Source organism: Microtus pennsylvanicus, chromosome 9, assembly GCF_037038515.1.
Source record: "Microtus pennsylvanicus isolate mMicPen1 chromosome 9, mMicPen1.hap1, whole genome shotgun sequence".
In the NCBI taxonomy this organism is placed as follows: Eukaryota; Metazoa; Chordata; class Mammalia; order Rodentia; family Cricetidae; genus Microtus; species Microtus pennsylvanicus.
The window spans coordinates 98,920,617-98,938,079 of NC_134587.1; the positions used below are offsets into that span (position 1 = coordinate 98,920,617).

Below are 17,463 nucleotides of genomic sequence, written 5' to 3' on the forward strand. Positions count from 1 at the left end.
TAATCTTCAAAGTTTTAAATGAGCAGTTTCTATAAACGCAACAATAAGAAAAACGATTTAGTCACATGATTACCACAGATTTCTATGACTTGAAAAACATAAGAGCATAGTGATCAGAATTAGAGTAACACATGTAAATGAGACAAGGAGGATTTTACCCAGGAAAGCAGTCAGAGATGACAGGTACTGGAGATGTGAGACTGGGTATCAGGAAGGAAACCACACAAGGAATCTAAAGTTGTAAACAATGCGGCATATGCAAAGTCATTATCAGAAAGAGATAAAACCTACTGGGAGAACAGATTCTTACACGAAGCTCTGAACAGGGACATAGAGCTTTACACTCTGCCTTATTTTCAAGATAGGCACAAAGGCTGCAGAAAATCTCTGTAGTAACCAATAATCTCTGCAGTATGAAAAACATCTAAAAAATCTAAACAAATACAAGACACAGACAGTAGCTACTGGAAAAGGAAAACAGAGGTTCCTAGGTTGTAGGGCTCAGCAGACTGTGTTCAGAGCAGTTTAACCCAGGGAGTCACTCCACATTCGGAGCCATTCCTTTCATCCAGAACTGTCTTTTTAGACAGGTAACCTAGTGCACACTTACAAGTTTAAACTTTTGCTTGTTCGCATATTTTTGTTTGTTTTATTATCTATATAGCTAGCATACAGAGACAGAAGTAGAAGGTTAAAAAAATGAATTACATTGAACATCATTTCCCATGTTACAAAACTTCAAATAGGTGTAGAGTTCATTTCTATAGTTATTTACTTTAAGTACTATAAGAGATATTATTCTTTAAAAATTTGCCAATCATGAGGGTTAGGGTACAAAACTGTTTGCCACATTATTTTCAGTATATTGCTTTCAAATGTTTTTACTACATTTAATTAGTGTGTGTGTGTATGCTTGCTGCTGCTGCTACAATTACAAGCACATGGAAGTCAGAGAAAACTTGTGGGAGTTGTTCACTCCTTCTACCATGTGGGTCAGTCTCAGGGATCAAACTCTGATCGCCAGGCATCGTGGCGAGCTCCTTTCCCCACAGAGCCATCTAACTAGTCTATCAGAGAGTCATTTCAACACAATGCCCTTTCTATACGCATGCATCTGTGAGACACCGGTTCTAAGATCTCTCTGCTCCCTTGCCAAAATCCACAGGTGCTCAATTCTCATATTTAAAATGATTAAGTGCATACAGCATATGATATCCTGCACACACCACGAACTGTCTCTAAATTAGTTACAAAACCTAACAGACAGATATGCTATGAAAACAGTTGTGATACGGTTTAACAGCATGAACATCAGCACTACAGAGGCCATCAGTACTGGCCTGGGTAAGCACATCAGCAAAAATATGACTTTATTCCTCAAACACTTTGGATCTGAAATTGATTAGCTCTGTATATAGGGAATCTTCAAAAGCAGAGTGTTCAAGGCACATTTATCTATAACTGAGTCCTAGATAAAAATCTATGGGCAGAAAAGTTCCAAAATTCAGAGGAAGCCACAAAAAAAAAAAAATCCAGAAGACAATCTTTTTACTCTAGGAAACAACAAGGAGGCATTAGAAACCAATGTAATCCATTAAATTCATTTTCGCTTAAATTGATCTGTAGTCTTTGAGGAGCTCTAAATTTTATGAAACTTACCAGGCCCACTTCTTTCAAAGCCGAAGTCACAGAAATAACAGGTCTCATTTGCTGCTTTGATGGAGAACCCCCCGTTTCTTGATGCTCCAAAGGTAGAGAAATATCTGAGCTCCTTACCTTCACCACCAACTGCAAGAAACAGAAACACGGCTAAAAACACTGGATTTCATATCCTCATAGAGAAATAAAAGGCCCCAAGATCTCTCTAATGCATAGTACAAATAGCTGAATTGGACCACATATAAGTTCATTATATTTGATGGATACAATACTATTCCACCCACCGTCATGGTTTATGAAAAATGTTAGAATGGATTACTAAGTGTTAATTTAAAAAGAAAAAACAATGACCTTAATACTTGCAATTGTGAAACTGCACCTGGACACAATGGTAATAAGTTCACCAAGACAAAACTTAAAACACACACACACACACACACACACACACACACACACACACACAGTTTTACACCAACTTGTCCTGATATAATACGAAAGGCAGCATGTACTAGTTGGGCTTTTGCTTTTGCCTCCTGTGCTGAAGACATAATCCTAGAAGACATAATGTAGACTCTGGTTTCCCATCACTGGGTACGTATGCACCAGAAGTAGGCTCACAACTATTTCTGAGGGCAAGGTAAGTTTGGAAGAGATTTGGGCAACACACGAAATGAATGGTTCTGACTATTAAAAGGATGGTATATACTTTTAAAAAATTCTGTTGTTCTTGGGGTAAAAATGTTAACCTACCAGTTATTGCTTCATACCCATCCTATATTAATACTATATCTGAGAGGAAAAACAAGGAACATTATGTTAAGAACATGAGTCGAATACGAAATCTAAATAAAGGCCAGAGGAGCAGGAAATAATTCCTAGATGTCTGAAAAGATGGAAGTGTATGTACAATAAGTCAAGTCTTATTTGTGCTAAGGCTGAAATCTAGGCCAGAAAAGGGACAAGGTGAAGGTGAGTTCTTCACTGCTTAGTTTTGAAGTTAAAGAGAAAAACATAAATAGCAAAGATTGAAGAACTTAGAAAAGTTATAACAAAAATTATATTGGATATAAATAAAAGAGAATTTATTGAGAAGTTCTTAGTCTTATTTCTGAGCTCTGGAGTTCTGACTCTTCCATTCATAATCTTTGAAAAAAATTGACTGAGTGAGACATAAAACCCTTATTTCTTCCTATTACAGCATGCAGTGCTATACTGGACCATTTCTGTTAAGAACAAGAACAAGTCATCCCTATTATTACTTATCATTGTCCAAGGGAGTCGAGCTAATACAACAAGTGACACAATAATAACAAAAGTGGACATTATAGAAAGCAGAGAAAAAATGTGTAAGAATTAAGACTTTGGCACCTGGGAACCCAGAGCCAAACCAGTTCTCACTGAAACTGTAAATGTGACTTCATACAAGCATTTTCTCTGCTTTGTAGTCAAAATTAAAGAAAAACAACACATGCACAGTAGTTACAAATGCCTGCATTTGTATAATAAACTGGAGGAGCTGTGGCAGCATATCATGACAAGACTGCATTCTAAGATCCCATGAAGTTAAATGAAAATTACAGACCAGGAAACTTACTATGACCTAAAAATAGGCAAAAATCTACAATTTCTCCAAATACAAGCAATAGTCTGTTAGAGATGGAAAACAAAATATATGAAAGATCTTCAAGTCACTTATATAATAAAAATTAGGATATAAAATAATGAATAGACACATAAAATTAACAGGTTCCTGGATGAAACTTTATAAACACATCATTTCTTAAATTTAACTTATAGGTTTAATAATATTATATCTATACAAATTCCAACAGGGTTAAAGCAACAAAAATCACCCTAACAAAGAAAAAACAAGCACATGAAGAAAGGAAAAAAACCAGAACTGTGAAAAGGATGGTAAAGCCAAAGGAAGGAAGAGTCCTATGAAGAAACTAAAGTTTATTCTACCCTACAATCACCCATGTGTGAGGTATCAGCAGAACAGGCAGAAGAGCCCAGCAGAGGACACAACCACAGGAAGACAGTTTTTCTGCACATATGCTAGAAGGTCATTTATAAGAATTTAAAAGATTTTGAGGTAGCAGTATAAATCAGTGGCAGATTATCGTTAAATTTGAAAGACAAAGGGTGCTGGGGTGGGGTGGGACTAAAGGGAAAGGGAAAGGAAAGCTGAGGAGGAGGAAGAGAGAAAGGAAAGTGAGTAAAAATCAGAAAAAAGGGTTGCTATGTCTTGATCATGGCACACTTGACGATCCCCTAACGAGCCCAAGGAGCCTTACCTGCTCTTCCCACACCCGCTTTTCTCTCTCATAGGCTTCCTTTCTTTTTCGCTCCAGCTGTTCTTTCAGGACAGCAGCACGGGCATTTGTCTGGGCCTGAAAATGAAAACCATTAACACAATAGTTATGAGAAGGAAAGCCTATGGTATCATCCTCCAACCTGAAAATGAAAACCATTAACACAATAGTTATGAGAAGGAAAGCCTATGGTATCATCCTCCAACCTGGGTCTAAGCAAAGAAGTGTGTGTGTGGTTCCAGAATAAAAACGGACACTCACTCTGTACCCCTCAAACCTTGGACAACAGGGGATCAATGGTATTGGCCATAAGTCCAATACACTGGAATGGAAATTAAAATGTAAACACTTAAGACAACTGTTACAAATATCCCATTCATCTTCAGAGAAACTTGTACATTTCATTTGAGACAGTGTCTTGCAATTTATATGTATATATCCCAGCCTGGCCTCGAACTTATGGCCATCCTCCTGCCTCAGCCCACTGAATGCTCGGACTATAGGAGTAACCCACTTTAAAGAATTACATGGGTCACAGTTCTATGTATTCACATCATAATCTCACCTACCTGTTCTTCATAAATGCTGTACAAATGTAAAAAGTGCTATTTCGCAGAAATTGTAAGATGACAGATAAATGGGAAATCAAAAGTTAAAGTAAGATAATGATCCATCTATATAAAAAAAACTTAATAACAAACTTTTCTCTCTCAGCTTTCAATTTCCTAAGAAATTATGCTATCTAGTGCATACCTTAAGTGACTCCATCTTTTTGAGCCTCAAGTCAGCCTCTTCAATTGCTTCTGGCCCTTTGGTACCATTAGCTTCGCTCTAGAACAATTGTCAACATACCACTTAGCAAACAGCAGCCAGGCTCAGTGCCACCTCTGCCTGGACCAACAACATGTGCAATGAAACCACTGACTGCTGTCAGTTTTCTCCCAGAGCTGCAACTGAACCCCCCAGAGCAAAAGACGAGGAAAGAATGATGCAAGTGGCCTTTAATTCCTTCAGGCACATCAGGTATGTTCTATATTAAAATTCCTATGGAACAAACGATTTACCAATTTGAAATCATGTATTTAAGATTTACTTCATTCCTACATAGTTTTCTGGTCTTTGACCTTCATTTTCTTTTAACAATTTTAGCTTTTAATATTATGGACATGGTATGTTTAAAGTTAATCTATTACTGAATTATTTTTGAAAAATTGATTTTTACCTACATTCTCACCATGAAGTTTGGCTTTAATCTGTTGGCGCTCACTGAAATTTTGTAGTCTTATTTGCCTCAGTCTTGCTAGATAAACCTAAAAGAGGAACAACAACAACAAAAATTCACTTAAAAGGAAATCTATGAATATTTTTACTGCTAAAAAAATCTTAATATATAGAAAAGTGTTAATCTGAATACAAAAAACAAAAGTTCTGAAATTTGGTTAATGAAATGAAATATTAGCTTTCAAGTATTTAATTTAAAGCTTTTTTCTGCAAAGAAAGAAATATGTTATAATTAACAAATTTTTAAATTATATCAAAAGAAAAGAAATTGAAACTCAGAAGGCTGAGTTATAACAGTTATGAGGCAAAATTATGACATAGCATGTCAGTCAAAACATATTAACAGGTTCCTATAGACTTACAAAATCTTAAAATAATTGTTAAGCATTTAAACCATGCAAGAAAAGAAGGCGATGAACTAAAAAATGGCTGCATGGCGGAGGCATGAGCATGCGGGAAGCATACCTCTTCCTCCTTGTTCCTTGGCTTCCCTCCTCTGGAAGAGCTGGGCCTGCCTCCATACAGAAATGCCAGGTTCTGCAGGATTCCCTGTTTGTCATTTAATGTACTAAGTTTAAGGAATGAGTGGGGCTACATTGCCCTTCCACCTAGGCATCCACATGCCATTTCTTTCTTTTGGATAATACTGGCCACTTCTAGGTACTACACTGACAAGCCCTGGCACTTTCTACGACCACGATGGCATGTAAACTCAGTGAGAACAGAAGTCTAATTAAGTCCAGCTATAATTATTTAAAAACAGAGACTGCAGACAGATTGTTTGAGTCTAGGAACTCTCAAAGCCAGTCTTTGCAATATAGTAAGACCCTGCCTCCAAGAGCAACAACAGATACCCCATTACCTATTCTTTTTCTCTCGAACGACAAAAGTTAGAATTTATTGGAGTAACATTTGAGTAACTACTTAATATGGAACAAAACTACCTCAAATGCTTCCTGAACTTGACGTTCCCATTCTTTTTACAACATGACCTTATTCTTAGCCCAGTGGATTATGATCAATCACTAGAGTCAACAAACTAGAGTTTATTTTTGCCTACTATCAGCCAAATGCAGATGTTACCAGTTCTCTTTCCTAGTTATTATTGAGCCCTTCAATTTCTGCCTTATATTAGGTATTTCTTTTGAATTCTGAATCTCCAAAGCAATTTGCTAATTTATACTCCCTGTGGAGTATCCATGTATCCCTCGGTTATTTATGTTAGTTATGCTGGCCTTTATGAAGTGGCAAAGAAATGTTCTATCAGGAGCTACCTCCCCCACCTCCACAAATCTGTTCTTGTGTGTTAGTGAATATGAGGAGGAGCTGAACCTATAACTGTAAGTGAAAAAATGAGAATTGTAGAAATGTTCATTTCTATAAAAACATGCTTACAAATAAAAGGCTATTTAGGAGATAATTCCTTTAAAATGTAAGGTTCTCAAAGGTTAGCTTCATAAATGTTTAATACTTTTTTTAAAATTTTCCATAGTAAACCTCCTACATTTATTAGAGAAATACACATATATATGTAAATGAAGTAGGTTTATTTGGAAGGAATTTTTAAAATGTTAAAAGATTGCACAAAAGGCTCCATTTGTATAGTTTCTGACACTGCTGGTGTCTAGAAAAAATTAGATTATACTGGATTTAAAAGCCAGATTTATAGAAGGTTAAAAATGATTGACAGTCAGGAAAATGGAGATAATGAGTATAAAAGTACATTTACCACACACTGATACAAGATAATAGATGGGGAAAGTAGATTAAGAACTCTTTCAAGTTTGAAGAAACTTTAAACATAATTGTATGTTGAAGGAAGAGAAAGTACATAATTGGATAACTGGTAGTTTTGCTGAAGCGTGTGGATAATTTCTAGTACGATAATCCCACTTTCTCCATCTGCTGTATTTGTGCCCGGGGCTAGTCATTTGTAGGCTTCCTACAGGGCACACCTGAGAGCAGAGTATGATCTAGGTCAGATAACTAATGTACATCAGAGTCTTTGAAATCAGCCGTGAATATAAAAGTGTGTGTGTGTGTGTGTGAATGTGTAGTATGCACACAGATACCTAGAAATGAATTGGATCTTTTTAAGGGCAAAAAAATTATTATAGTGCTTTGGGTTTTAACTTCATTAATGACTTAAAAACTTCTTTAATGACTCAGTTTCTACAGTCGTAAGGCATGAAGTTGGTACCTCCTCTAACCTACTATATACCGTAGTTTATATGTGAGCTAATATTTTTTTTTAAAAAATACAATTATCCACAGAGTTTAAGGAGAGTCGATGGCTATATAAATGCAGTCCAATACAAAATTACGAAATTATGGGATTTTTTCTGCAATGTTTTGTAAAACAGATTGCATAGCTTTTAAGTATTAGCTTTATATAACAATGTGGTCCAGATAAGTTAAAAGATTAGACATTTCCTCTTGCAGTATTTTCTAACACACATGGCCAATACTTAATTCAAAATCTCAGCCACATCACATGATGCAACCTCTGGAAGCACAAGAGCATTGTGCACTGTGCATGCTGTTACTGTTACTCACTCAACACCAATGCTTCCTGAAACTTGGGCTCCAAATTCAGGACTATGAAATGCAATGCTTTTACTGGATACAACACTTCTGCTCTTGTAGAAATTTAATGTTTAATTATAGAAAACAAAAAGAGAGGCTCTGCCTTATTAACATAGCAGGTGAGAACCAACTACTCCAAGTTGTCCTCTGATCTGAGTATAGACCTACATTCATACACATACACAAAAATAAAATAAAAAGCCAGTGGAAATATTATTTACATTTTCAAATTATCATAGGTATTAGCATTAATGGAAAGTACTTACTAGGTACAATTTTAAATCGCTGTTGTTAATATATTTTCCTAAAGAATAAAGGTTAACCTTAAACAGTACCAATTATTGTACAGTAGTATACGTAAGCGCAACTGTTAAATAGAGACCTCAGCACTTGTAATGTTGAACTGAGAAGCGAAAACTGTCACACCAATAAAACAAAAATGAAAACCACTATAAACATGCATTAGTGACTACTGTGAAATTAGTCTCCAGAGAGCCCTCCGTCCTTAATGCTCCATCTCTTTACAATCACATCCAGGTCTCTACTGGACAGCCCTCAGAAGTTCAGTGTTCTAAACACCTGATGACACAACGCGAATGTATTTCAAATCCACTGCCAGGGCTGAGGATAGAGTGTGATGGCAGAATACTTGCATTGCATGTGCAAAATCCTAGATTTGGTCTCGAGTACTGCCCTCCACCAGCCAAAAAACAAACCAACCAAACCCAAAATCTACCCCCCTGAAACAAACCAAAACACTAGCAAACAAAACTAAAGATCTTGCCAAAGATTAAAGTATTTTTTTTTACGAAACAATGGCAGTAATATTGGAAAACCATCCAAATTTCATGCAAAATCCTCTACAAATATGATAAATAATGCTAATTTACAGTTAGAAGAATTGATCTGAAGGAACTGCTGGTTATACAGTGGTCCATGTCTGAGATTCAAGCTCCCTGGGAAGCCTCCCTCAGGACTAGCCCCCCTGTCTACAGAACAAGGCCATTTCATTAAAATGCTACTACTTTACAAACCATTGCTAAACTTATTGCTATTCTTATGGCTATTCTTTTGTGTCTGACAGACTTTTAGTATGGCCAATTTTACTAAGGGATTTTTTAAATATACAAGTTTATAATAACAGTTATAATAATAATAAAAATTTTCTTTAGGGTTGAGGCTGTAGTTGAGCAATATAGCCCTTGGCTTGCATGTGTATAATGCCAAGTTTGAAACCTAGCACCGCAAAACAAACAAAAAAAGGACATGTGATTTTAGCCAAAAGGCTAAGAAGAAGCAATTTAAATAAAAAGAAAGAAAAAAGAAACAAGTAAATATAAGTGAATAAATAAATAAATAGGAATTATTTGGACAGAAGGAAAATAAGAAGCTCGTCAAATGCTGGGAAAGTATAGTTCAGTGATAGTGTTGGTTCAGCACATCCAAATTCTTGGGTTCAATACCCAGCAACACACACACACTCCTGGTTGCAAGGGAAAGGGAAAGGAACCACTATTCCCACTTGTCTATTTGCATTTCTGTCACTGTAATAAATACCCTAATGAAAAGGAACGCAATGAGAAAGCTTATTCTAGCTTATAAATTCCAGGGTACAGTCCAGCACTGCACAGAGGTCAGAATGGCAGAAGCCTGAAGAAGCAAGTCACATCACAGCCACAGTCAAGAGCAGAGAGAGAACACTCATGCCCACTTTCTTGTGGCTCAGATTAAGTGCTAGACTCATAGAGGTCATCATTCCTGACTGGGGAATGATGCTGTCCACAAGGGGCTGGGTCTTTGCACATCAATTACATAAATTAATCTCCCAGAGACTGCCCACAGGCCAACCCAATACAGACAACATCTCATTGAGAGTCTCTTCCCAGGTGACTCTAAATGTGTCAAGTTGACAACTAAAGTTAACCATCACGCTACTGAATTAACACATAAAACATAATTTATAAATGCACTGTGAAAAATGAAAGTATACATTCTTAGTCACTGAGGCACTCACTACTGAAAGGTTATACAAAGATACAATCAAAATGATATCATTGATTAAAATGGAATATTGCAAGAGAAGCAGAAGAAAAATAGACGAAGCAAACGTAAAATGGTAGAACATAACTAATCCAAACATAAAAATTATACTGCCATTGAATGTTATTAAATAATTATGTAAATAGACCATTAAAAGATAGAGGAGGAGGAGGAGGAGGAGAAGAGGAAGAGAAAGAGGAAGAGGAAGAGGGAGGAGGAGGAGGAGGAGGAAGAGGAAGGAAGGAAGGAAGGAAGGAAGGAAGGAAGGAAGGAAGGAAGGAAGGACACAGTTCCAAAAGCCCCAAAGTATTAACATGTAAAGACCAACAATTATATAAAAGGACATGCTAAGAAATTGTAGGCAGAGGAGCTCAAGGTAAACCACAGAAAACGTGGAAGAAAGTTCATGTCCAGATGCTGTAAAAAGGCTGGTCAAGTCAGATGACCATCTCAAATGGTTTGTTTGGGCTGGTAATGTCACTCAATGGTCCATCACTTATTTAGCTCATGAGAAGTCCTAGGTTCAACCTCCCACACCACAAAGACAAACAAACGAAATCAATAAGAAAAAAAACATATATAACAGGATAGACGCTAGTGACTTCTTTCAATATAATGGTGTAGTGACAAACTGTTTACAGAATTAAAATGAAAGATAAGGAACTAGAAACAAATGACATGTAGACTTAATGATGGGAGAAACAAATATAATTAGAGGTTATAGGAAGGTATGATTAAAGAAGAATTGTTAAAAAGAGACAGGACATAATTAGTATGATAAGGCCCCCAAATAATAACAGTAGGGCACCAAAGATAACAAAATGCTGAAAATACAAATCATAACAGGTTCAAACACAATCTTCACTGCTTTGATATTCTCCAGTGCTGTCTACAGGTATAATCATAGATATCAACTCAACTACACATGAGAAATGCCAACTCAGAAAGGAAGACCTGGGCATATTATAACTGAGTAAACTGGATGACCATATTATATTACTAGAAACAACTCAAATGCCACTCTACAGAGGAATGGATACTCAAACTGTGGTATACCCATAGCACAGAATGTAACTCAGGAGTAAAAAAACTAATAAGGCTAGATATGGTGGCACACCTTGAACCTCAGCACTTGGGAATACTATATGATTCAGAATTTTAAGTAAATGTCCAAAAAAAAAAAAGAATTCCAGAACTATAATGAATGAAAACAGATCAGCGGTAGGGAAGTGATAAACTAAAGGGACAGAAGGAAACTTGGGAAAAGGTAGAATGTTTGGTAGCATGATAAAGCAATATACACATGACTATATGCATGTCAATTACTCATCAGGACATACTTAGCACTGGTAACTTTTATTATGATTAAATTATATCATATGTCAATCAAAAAAAAAACTCTTCCATGGAAACCTAGGTAGTATGTTCTTAGATGAAATCCTTGAGAAAGTCAGTACTCACAGGCACCTTCTCTGAAGGCAGTGAAAGTGTTCTGTGTCAATACAAGGTGGTCGCCTGCCATTTTACATCTGTGCAGACCTAACCAAATATTCAACACCAAGGTGAACCCTAACACAAACCACAGACTTCGATGGTTATAATGTATCCATGTAGGTTTCTCAGTTCTAACAAATGTACCACCAGGAACAGAATGTTGGAAATAAGAAAGGCTATGCACATTTGGAGGCAGAATAAATATGATTGAAAATCTCCATAAAGGTCTATTTTCCTGGGAGCCTAATGCTTCAATAAAAAAAGATAATCAGGCTGGTGAAATGACTCAGTGAGTAAAGATGTTTGTTAGGCAACCTTGACAACCTGAGTTCAATTTCCGAAATCTAAATAAAGGTGGAAAGAGCTGACCCTACAAAGTTGTCCTCCAATTTCTATGTGCGCATGCACACGCGCGCGCGCACACACACCCACAAAATTTAAAATAAAATTTTAAGAAATTAAAAAATAAAATCTAGCTGGGCAGTGATGGTGCACACCCTTTAGTCCCAGGGAAGCAGAGTCAGGTGAATTTCTGTGAATTCAGGGACAGACTGGCCTACAGAGTGAGTTCCAGGACAGCCAGGGCTACACAGTGAAATCCAAGCAAACAAAAACAACAAAGAATAAAGTCCATACAATTGTTCCTTTACCTCATCTCATCTATCATCCCCAAATATAGTCTAAAATTATGAGCAAAGGGGGGATTCTAAAAAGACTGCCAAGAAAGAAAGGGGAACCACTCAATCTAGTTCTCTGCTCTTACTTCTAAAGCAGGCATGCTTTGCTTTGCTTTGCTTTGGACTTCAAGAGTCCAGGTTCCTCGGTCTTTGCACTTGAACTAGTTAATTTACTATGGGACTTTCAGGTCTCTTCCAGAGCCTGGGGACTACCATAATAACATCTTATGTCTGGATGTTTCTGGCTGCCTAGACTGTGTCATTGCCAGCATCCCTGGCCCACAAATTCCCATACAGGAAATTTTCTACTTTTGTGACTGTAAGTCAATCTATCAAATTCTCTCTTACATATACTCTAGTGTTTCTATATGCTTTTCTGGGTAATTCTGCCTAATACACTAGTGTACATATTCTCGTCTAACACTTGATTACAAATAATTACACAGATAGATTATACTGGACTAGGGAAAGATGCCCCCAGCCCCTTGCTACCTGTGGCAGGTGGGAAAACTATCCCTGAGGTCATCCTGAGGTCATGAGAGCAGGGAGAGCTAGCCCTGACCCCATCAAGGACTTCAGCACTTAGGAGAGCAGTTCCTGCCATTTGCTTGGCTTCACAGTAGAGCTGGCCCTGGTGGTGTGGGCCAGCCCCAGAGCTGGGGAACTGGTTCCACCCCTTGCTGCTTGCTCCAATGAGAGAGCTAGCCAGGGAAGTTCTGGAGAGTTCACCCTGGTGGTGAGAATGAGGGGAGCTGGTGGGCTGACCCATCCAGCTACTACCCAGGCCTGGGGCTATGAGTTGGCCCAGTGCAAATCCACCCCATCTATGAACTGCAGGAACATGTGAAGGGCCAGTCCTGCAGATCCAAAGCTGCAGGTTCTCCATGACACGGGATAACAACAGGGTATCCAAGAGGAGCCCCAGCGAGGGCTCACTATTAGAAGGTAAGGCCAACCAGCCAGATCAAGGACTCACTGCAATGAACACTTAGAAGTAAAGATGAATGGACTAAAAGGTTTACTGTGTGACTCACTGTGTCACACCATAGCTTCCATGATGAGATTTTTTTTTTAAAGATTTTGTTTTACTTTGGGGGAAGGTTGCAAGGACAGAGAAGGGATATAGAGGGATGGGGAGATAAATGGGATTGGGATGCACATAAAATCCACAAAGGAGCCATAAAAAGTTTAAAAAAAATTATACTCGCTCAATCTTTATATTTCTCCTACTCCCGAACTGCTTAAAAATAAAAATAGCATTGTCAAATTAGTCAATCATTAAAATAATATGACACATCTATCCAAACATAAAGAAAAATAAAAATTTTTCACACAATCACATCTTCGTAAGACGGTTTTATACATATACAAACCTAGGTTCTAAAAAAGTGATGCATCCTGCACTAACAGAAAAGCTAATATTCCTAAAAGTCACTGATGGGCTCGTTCTCTGCTTCCTGACTGCTGAAAATGCCAGCAGCTATCACTTGCCTCTCTCACCAGCGTGAGTCAGAATACATTGCTCCTCCTGGAAGTGGATTCTTGTCAGGCATTTGGTCATAATGGAGAGAAAAACAAAACAGAAGACTAGTTCCAGAAATGAGATGGTTGCACCAATAACCTTGGCCATGCGGTTTGTAGGCTTTCATAACTGGTTTGTGGAAAGAATGTGGAAGGGTTTGTAGCTGTGGTTAAGAAGCCTCAGAAAGCTGTGAGTAGAGATTTCTGAACATTTCTGGCAGGAGTATGAAAGCAGGAGGCTGGGAGGAACTCAAGAGAGTACAGGCAGTGGTCTTCAGTTCTGACGCTTTTCAAAAGTCTGACCTGAGACTCAAAGCAAACTTACATAAGTCCAGTGTGCAATGCACATTCCAGCAGACAGCAAGGGAGCTGACTTTCCTTTCTGTTGTAGTGTGGGACACTCTGACGAAAAGTAGCTTAGTGGAGGGAAGGGTCTATCTGGATTCCATGTGCCAGTCCATCACTGAAGGACGTCGTGCTTAAGAACTCATCCAAGGATCTGAAGCAAAAAACACGGAGGAATGCTGCTTGCCGGCTCACTCACCGGCTGGTTCCAGCCTCAAACCTAGCTAACTTTCTTAGATAACCCATTGCCAACCCATTACTTCTTGCCTAGAAAGGTATCACCCACAACTAACTGGGTCCTCCTAAATCAGTTAATAATCAGGGCAGTCACCTCAGAGGCATGCCTTTGGAGCAGCCCGATAAAGACAATTATTCGATTTAAACTTTTTCATGTAATTTTAGGCTGTGTCAAGGTTAACACTACATGAGATAAAGCGATAGCAAGGAAAGATCCAACTAAAGACTGAAACACAGCTCCATGTTCTGTCCCTACAGCTTCTGATCATCGGACCTTTAATGGGGTAGCTTCCCCCAAGTAAAGATACTTCTGCAAATGCATGTAGGGCTTCATTCTTGAATCGATTCCTTCAGTAACACAAGTTCGACATGATAAACATATCAGGTTTATGGCATCTCCCACATCATCTGGTCTCCTTTGTAACTTGGGGCTTTACAAACCACTTAAGAGCTTACTGCAGTGAACCTGACCCTTTTGCACACTGCCTAGCCTCAGTGGCTTTCTGGAACCTTTGTGCAACGCTGTGTGTCTGTACCCAGCTTTGTATCGTGCATGCCTGTAAAACCTGGAATCGATTAGGCAATGACAGGTTCTGTTGTCAGCCTGAGATGTGGTCTGACCTCAATGGCCCGTAGCTGAAGCACCCTCAGAGTGCCTGTGTAACTGAAACTGTGAAAACATTAATTAGAAATATCTGGAACGTTTCCCTGTTAAGGGACTATCTTCTCAAAGAAAAGTTTTTGAAATTGGTTCACATTATTATACCCTGGTACTGTTGATTAGTAGGGTCTTGCTCTAAAGACATCTCTCTTGTTGTTTTAATAAGGAGTTCAGAGGTTGCTCTTTAACCTTCGTAGCAATGACAGCCCTTGCTGCACAACTTTAACCCAATTAACCTCCTTTCCTCAACAAACTATTTTGACATCTCTCTTTTCTATTACAGTAAGCCTCGAGAAGTGAACAGGAAGCTTGCCACAGAACTGTATGTTCTACTGTCTTCAGTTTTCCTTTGCCAACGAAGCAATGCATGAAGTACTTATGTCCAGGCCTACCCACAGTGAGGATCTACTGGGAGTGTAGACTCACTCTTTGCTGAGGACATATGGCTGCTGATAGGTTTCCCATGTTCCACTAGAGGGCCCCACACTCACTCGCATATGGGCACACTAGCTGGATTTAGTGGGTTATTATTTTTTTTTTAAAAAAAGACAAAGTTGAGAGGATGTTAGGGAGATATATGGTAATGGTGAATAGATACAACCATATTTTATCATATTTTGCTATATCATTTACGATATATTATATTTTATTGTATATATATATATATGAAATTATGAGAAATAAAACTTTTTTAATAAAAGTCAAAGAATTGCTTTTAGCCATAACAGAACAATGTGGTTAGATCTACACTAAAAAATTTTTAAAAGCTTTAGTAAGATAAAAGAAAACATGGTTTCCAATATTGGATAACAGGCAGCATGGGGTAGATCCTTCTGACATGGAAAGCAAGGGAGATAAGTCCAAGCCCCATGACTGCCCCACTTGCCTGGTCAGAGCTTCTAGGCAGCAGCACAAGAGAGGAAACTTGACCACAGGTGGAGGTCCCTCCTTGTTGAGAAGACCTTGTCTGGAGATGGGCAAGCTAGGCTAACGGGATGTGAGGTCAGAGAGCAGAAAGCTGCACAGAGGGAGGCTGAGAAGATGGAGAGGTTCTTCAGAGTCTCTCCCTGAGTGACCAACAGCTAATAAAGCCAGCGGTTTAATCAGACTGTGAGATGGAAAGTCCTCGGAAGCAGTGCAGCACTGTACCCAGCAGAGGTACCCACAGGCTCTGCCAGAGCAGAGGGCCACGTTAGCACAATCAGTATTATCAGATGTGAGCTGAGGTAGAGTTCAGTAGTACAGCAACAGCCTATCCATAAAAGCCCTGGGCTTATCTCCAGTACTGCAAAAACAAAACAAAAGGAGATGAGAAGCAGCAGGTCTGGATGAACTCAGCAGTATAACACACAGCAGAAGAAAACGTCCTTAAGGACATGACAACGGAAACCACCCAGAACGAAACTTAGAGAAAAAGAAGAGCATCAACGAGTCGTGGAGAGTCACAGCATTCTGGTATATATACAAAGGTTAGAAAAGAAGAAAATGAGAAATTTTTTTGAAGAAAACAGTGGCTGAAAAATCTGAACCCATGAAACTAATGACCAGAAAGAAAACTCGGGAGCTATCTAATAATCAAGTAGTTCCAGGAACAAAGAAAAAACTTTCCTGAGTCAGAGAGGAAAAGGCATATAATATACACAGGAAACGATAAGGAGGGGTAGCTTCTTGTCAGAAGATAAACAGTCCCCAACCTATAGAATACCCCCAGCAAAGGCAAACTCCAGGCTGTGGAGATGGCTCAACTGTCAAACTGGAGAATCCCTGAAGCAGGCTGGCTAGCTGCCAAGATCAGACATTGGTAAACTCTGGGCTTGATTAAAATCCTCCTTCAAAAACTGAGGCAGAAGAGTTACCACAGAAGATTCCTGATAACTTTGGCCTTCCTGATAACACAGCCAGATGCACATGTGTTCCCATACCTATGGTAATGCATGCATAACACATACATGTGCACAAAAAGACAAAAAAGGTAGGCAAAATGTTTCTTTTCAGACCTACAAACACAAGTTATATTCACCACAAAGTATTATTAAAGTATAAAGAAAAGAGTAAAGACATTTTTCTCTACAAATTCTGCAAAGTACCTTTTTAAACAAAATACAAGAGGAAAGTCTCTAACATTAAGCAAAATAAACTGAAGATAGAATTACAGGATTAAGGTCAAAGAGTAAGAGGAAAAGTCATTAAATCTTGAAAGTTCTAGTAACTATTACTTTTTCAAAGGTTCTTTAACTTTTATTTTAAATTATGAGTATGTGTATCTGTCTGTCTACCTGTGGGTATTTACAAGTGAGTGCAGGCACTGACGAGGCCAGAGAAGGTGTCAGATCCCCGGAGATGTAGTTACAGGTGGTTGTAAGGCCCTTGATTTGGGCGCTGAGAACCTAACTCAGAGCCTCTGCAAGAGCAGCAAGCACTCGAAACTGCTAAGCCATTTCCAGTTCCCAGTAACTGTTGTAAATAATAACCTACAACAAGAGCTGGGAATGGTGGTGCATGCCTATAATCCCAACAATCAGGCATGAGGATCCTGCTACAGAGCAATTTAAAAGCTCTTTAAAAAATATAAGTGATCAAAATTATTTCAAATGCTATTAACAGGGAGAAGACAAGAAATCATCTTTTCCCATCTAGAGAAGGGTCA

The 17,463-nt window shown here is 38.4% G+C and overlaps 1 protein-coding gene across 1 annotated transcript in view; it reads right to left on the reverse strand.

Annotated features, from left to right (window-relative positions):
- The window catches only part of LOC142857840 (serine/threonine-protein kinase Nek1-like), a 113,602-nt gene that overhangs the window by 46,095 nt on the left and 50,044 nt on the right, over window positions 1-17,463 (reverse strand). Inside the window, exons 9-13 of the mRNA XM_075986862.1 lie at window positions 5,721-5,804; window positions 5,201-5,284; window positions 4,728-4,805; window positions 3,957-4,052; window positions 1,660-1,788 (exon numbers count right to left, since the gene is read on the reverse strand). Coding sequence (XP_075842977.1) covers window positions 1,660-1,788; window positions 3,957-4,052; window positions 4,728-4,805; window positions 5,201-5,284; window positions 5,721-5,804 — 471 coding nt within the window. The remainder of the gene's footprint in view (window positions 1-1,659; window positions 1,789-3,956; window positions 4,053-4,727; window positions 4,806-5,200; window positions 5,285-5,720; window positions 5,805-17,463) is intronic.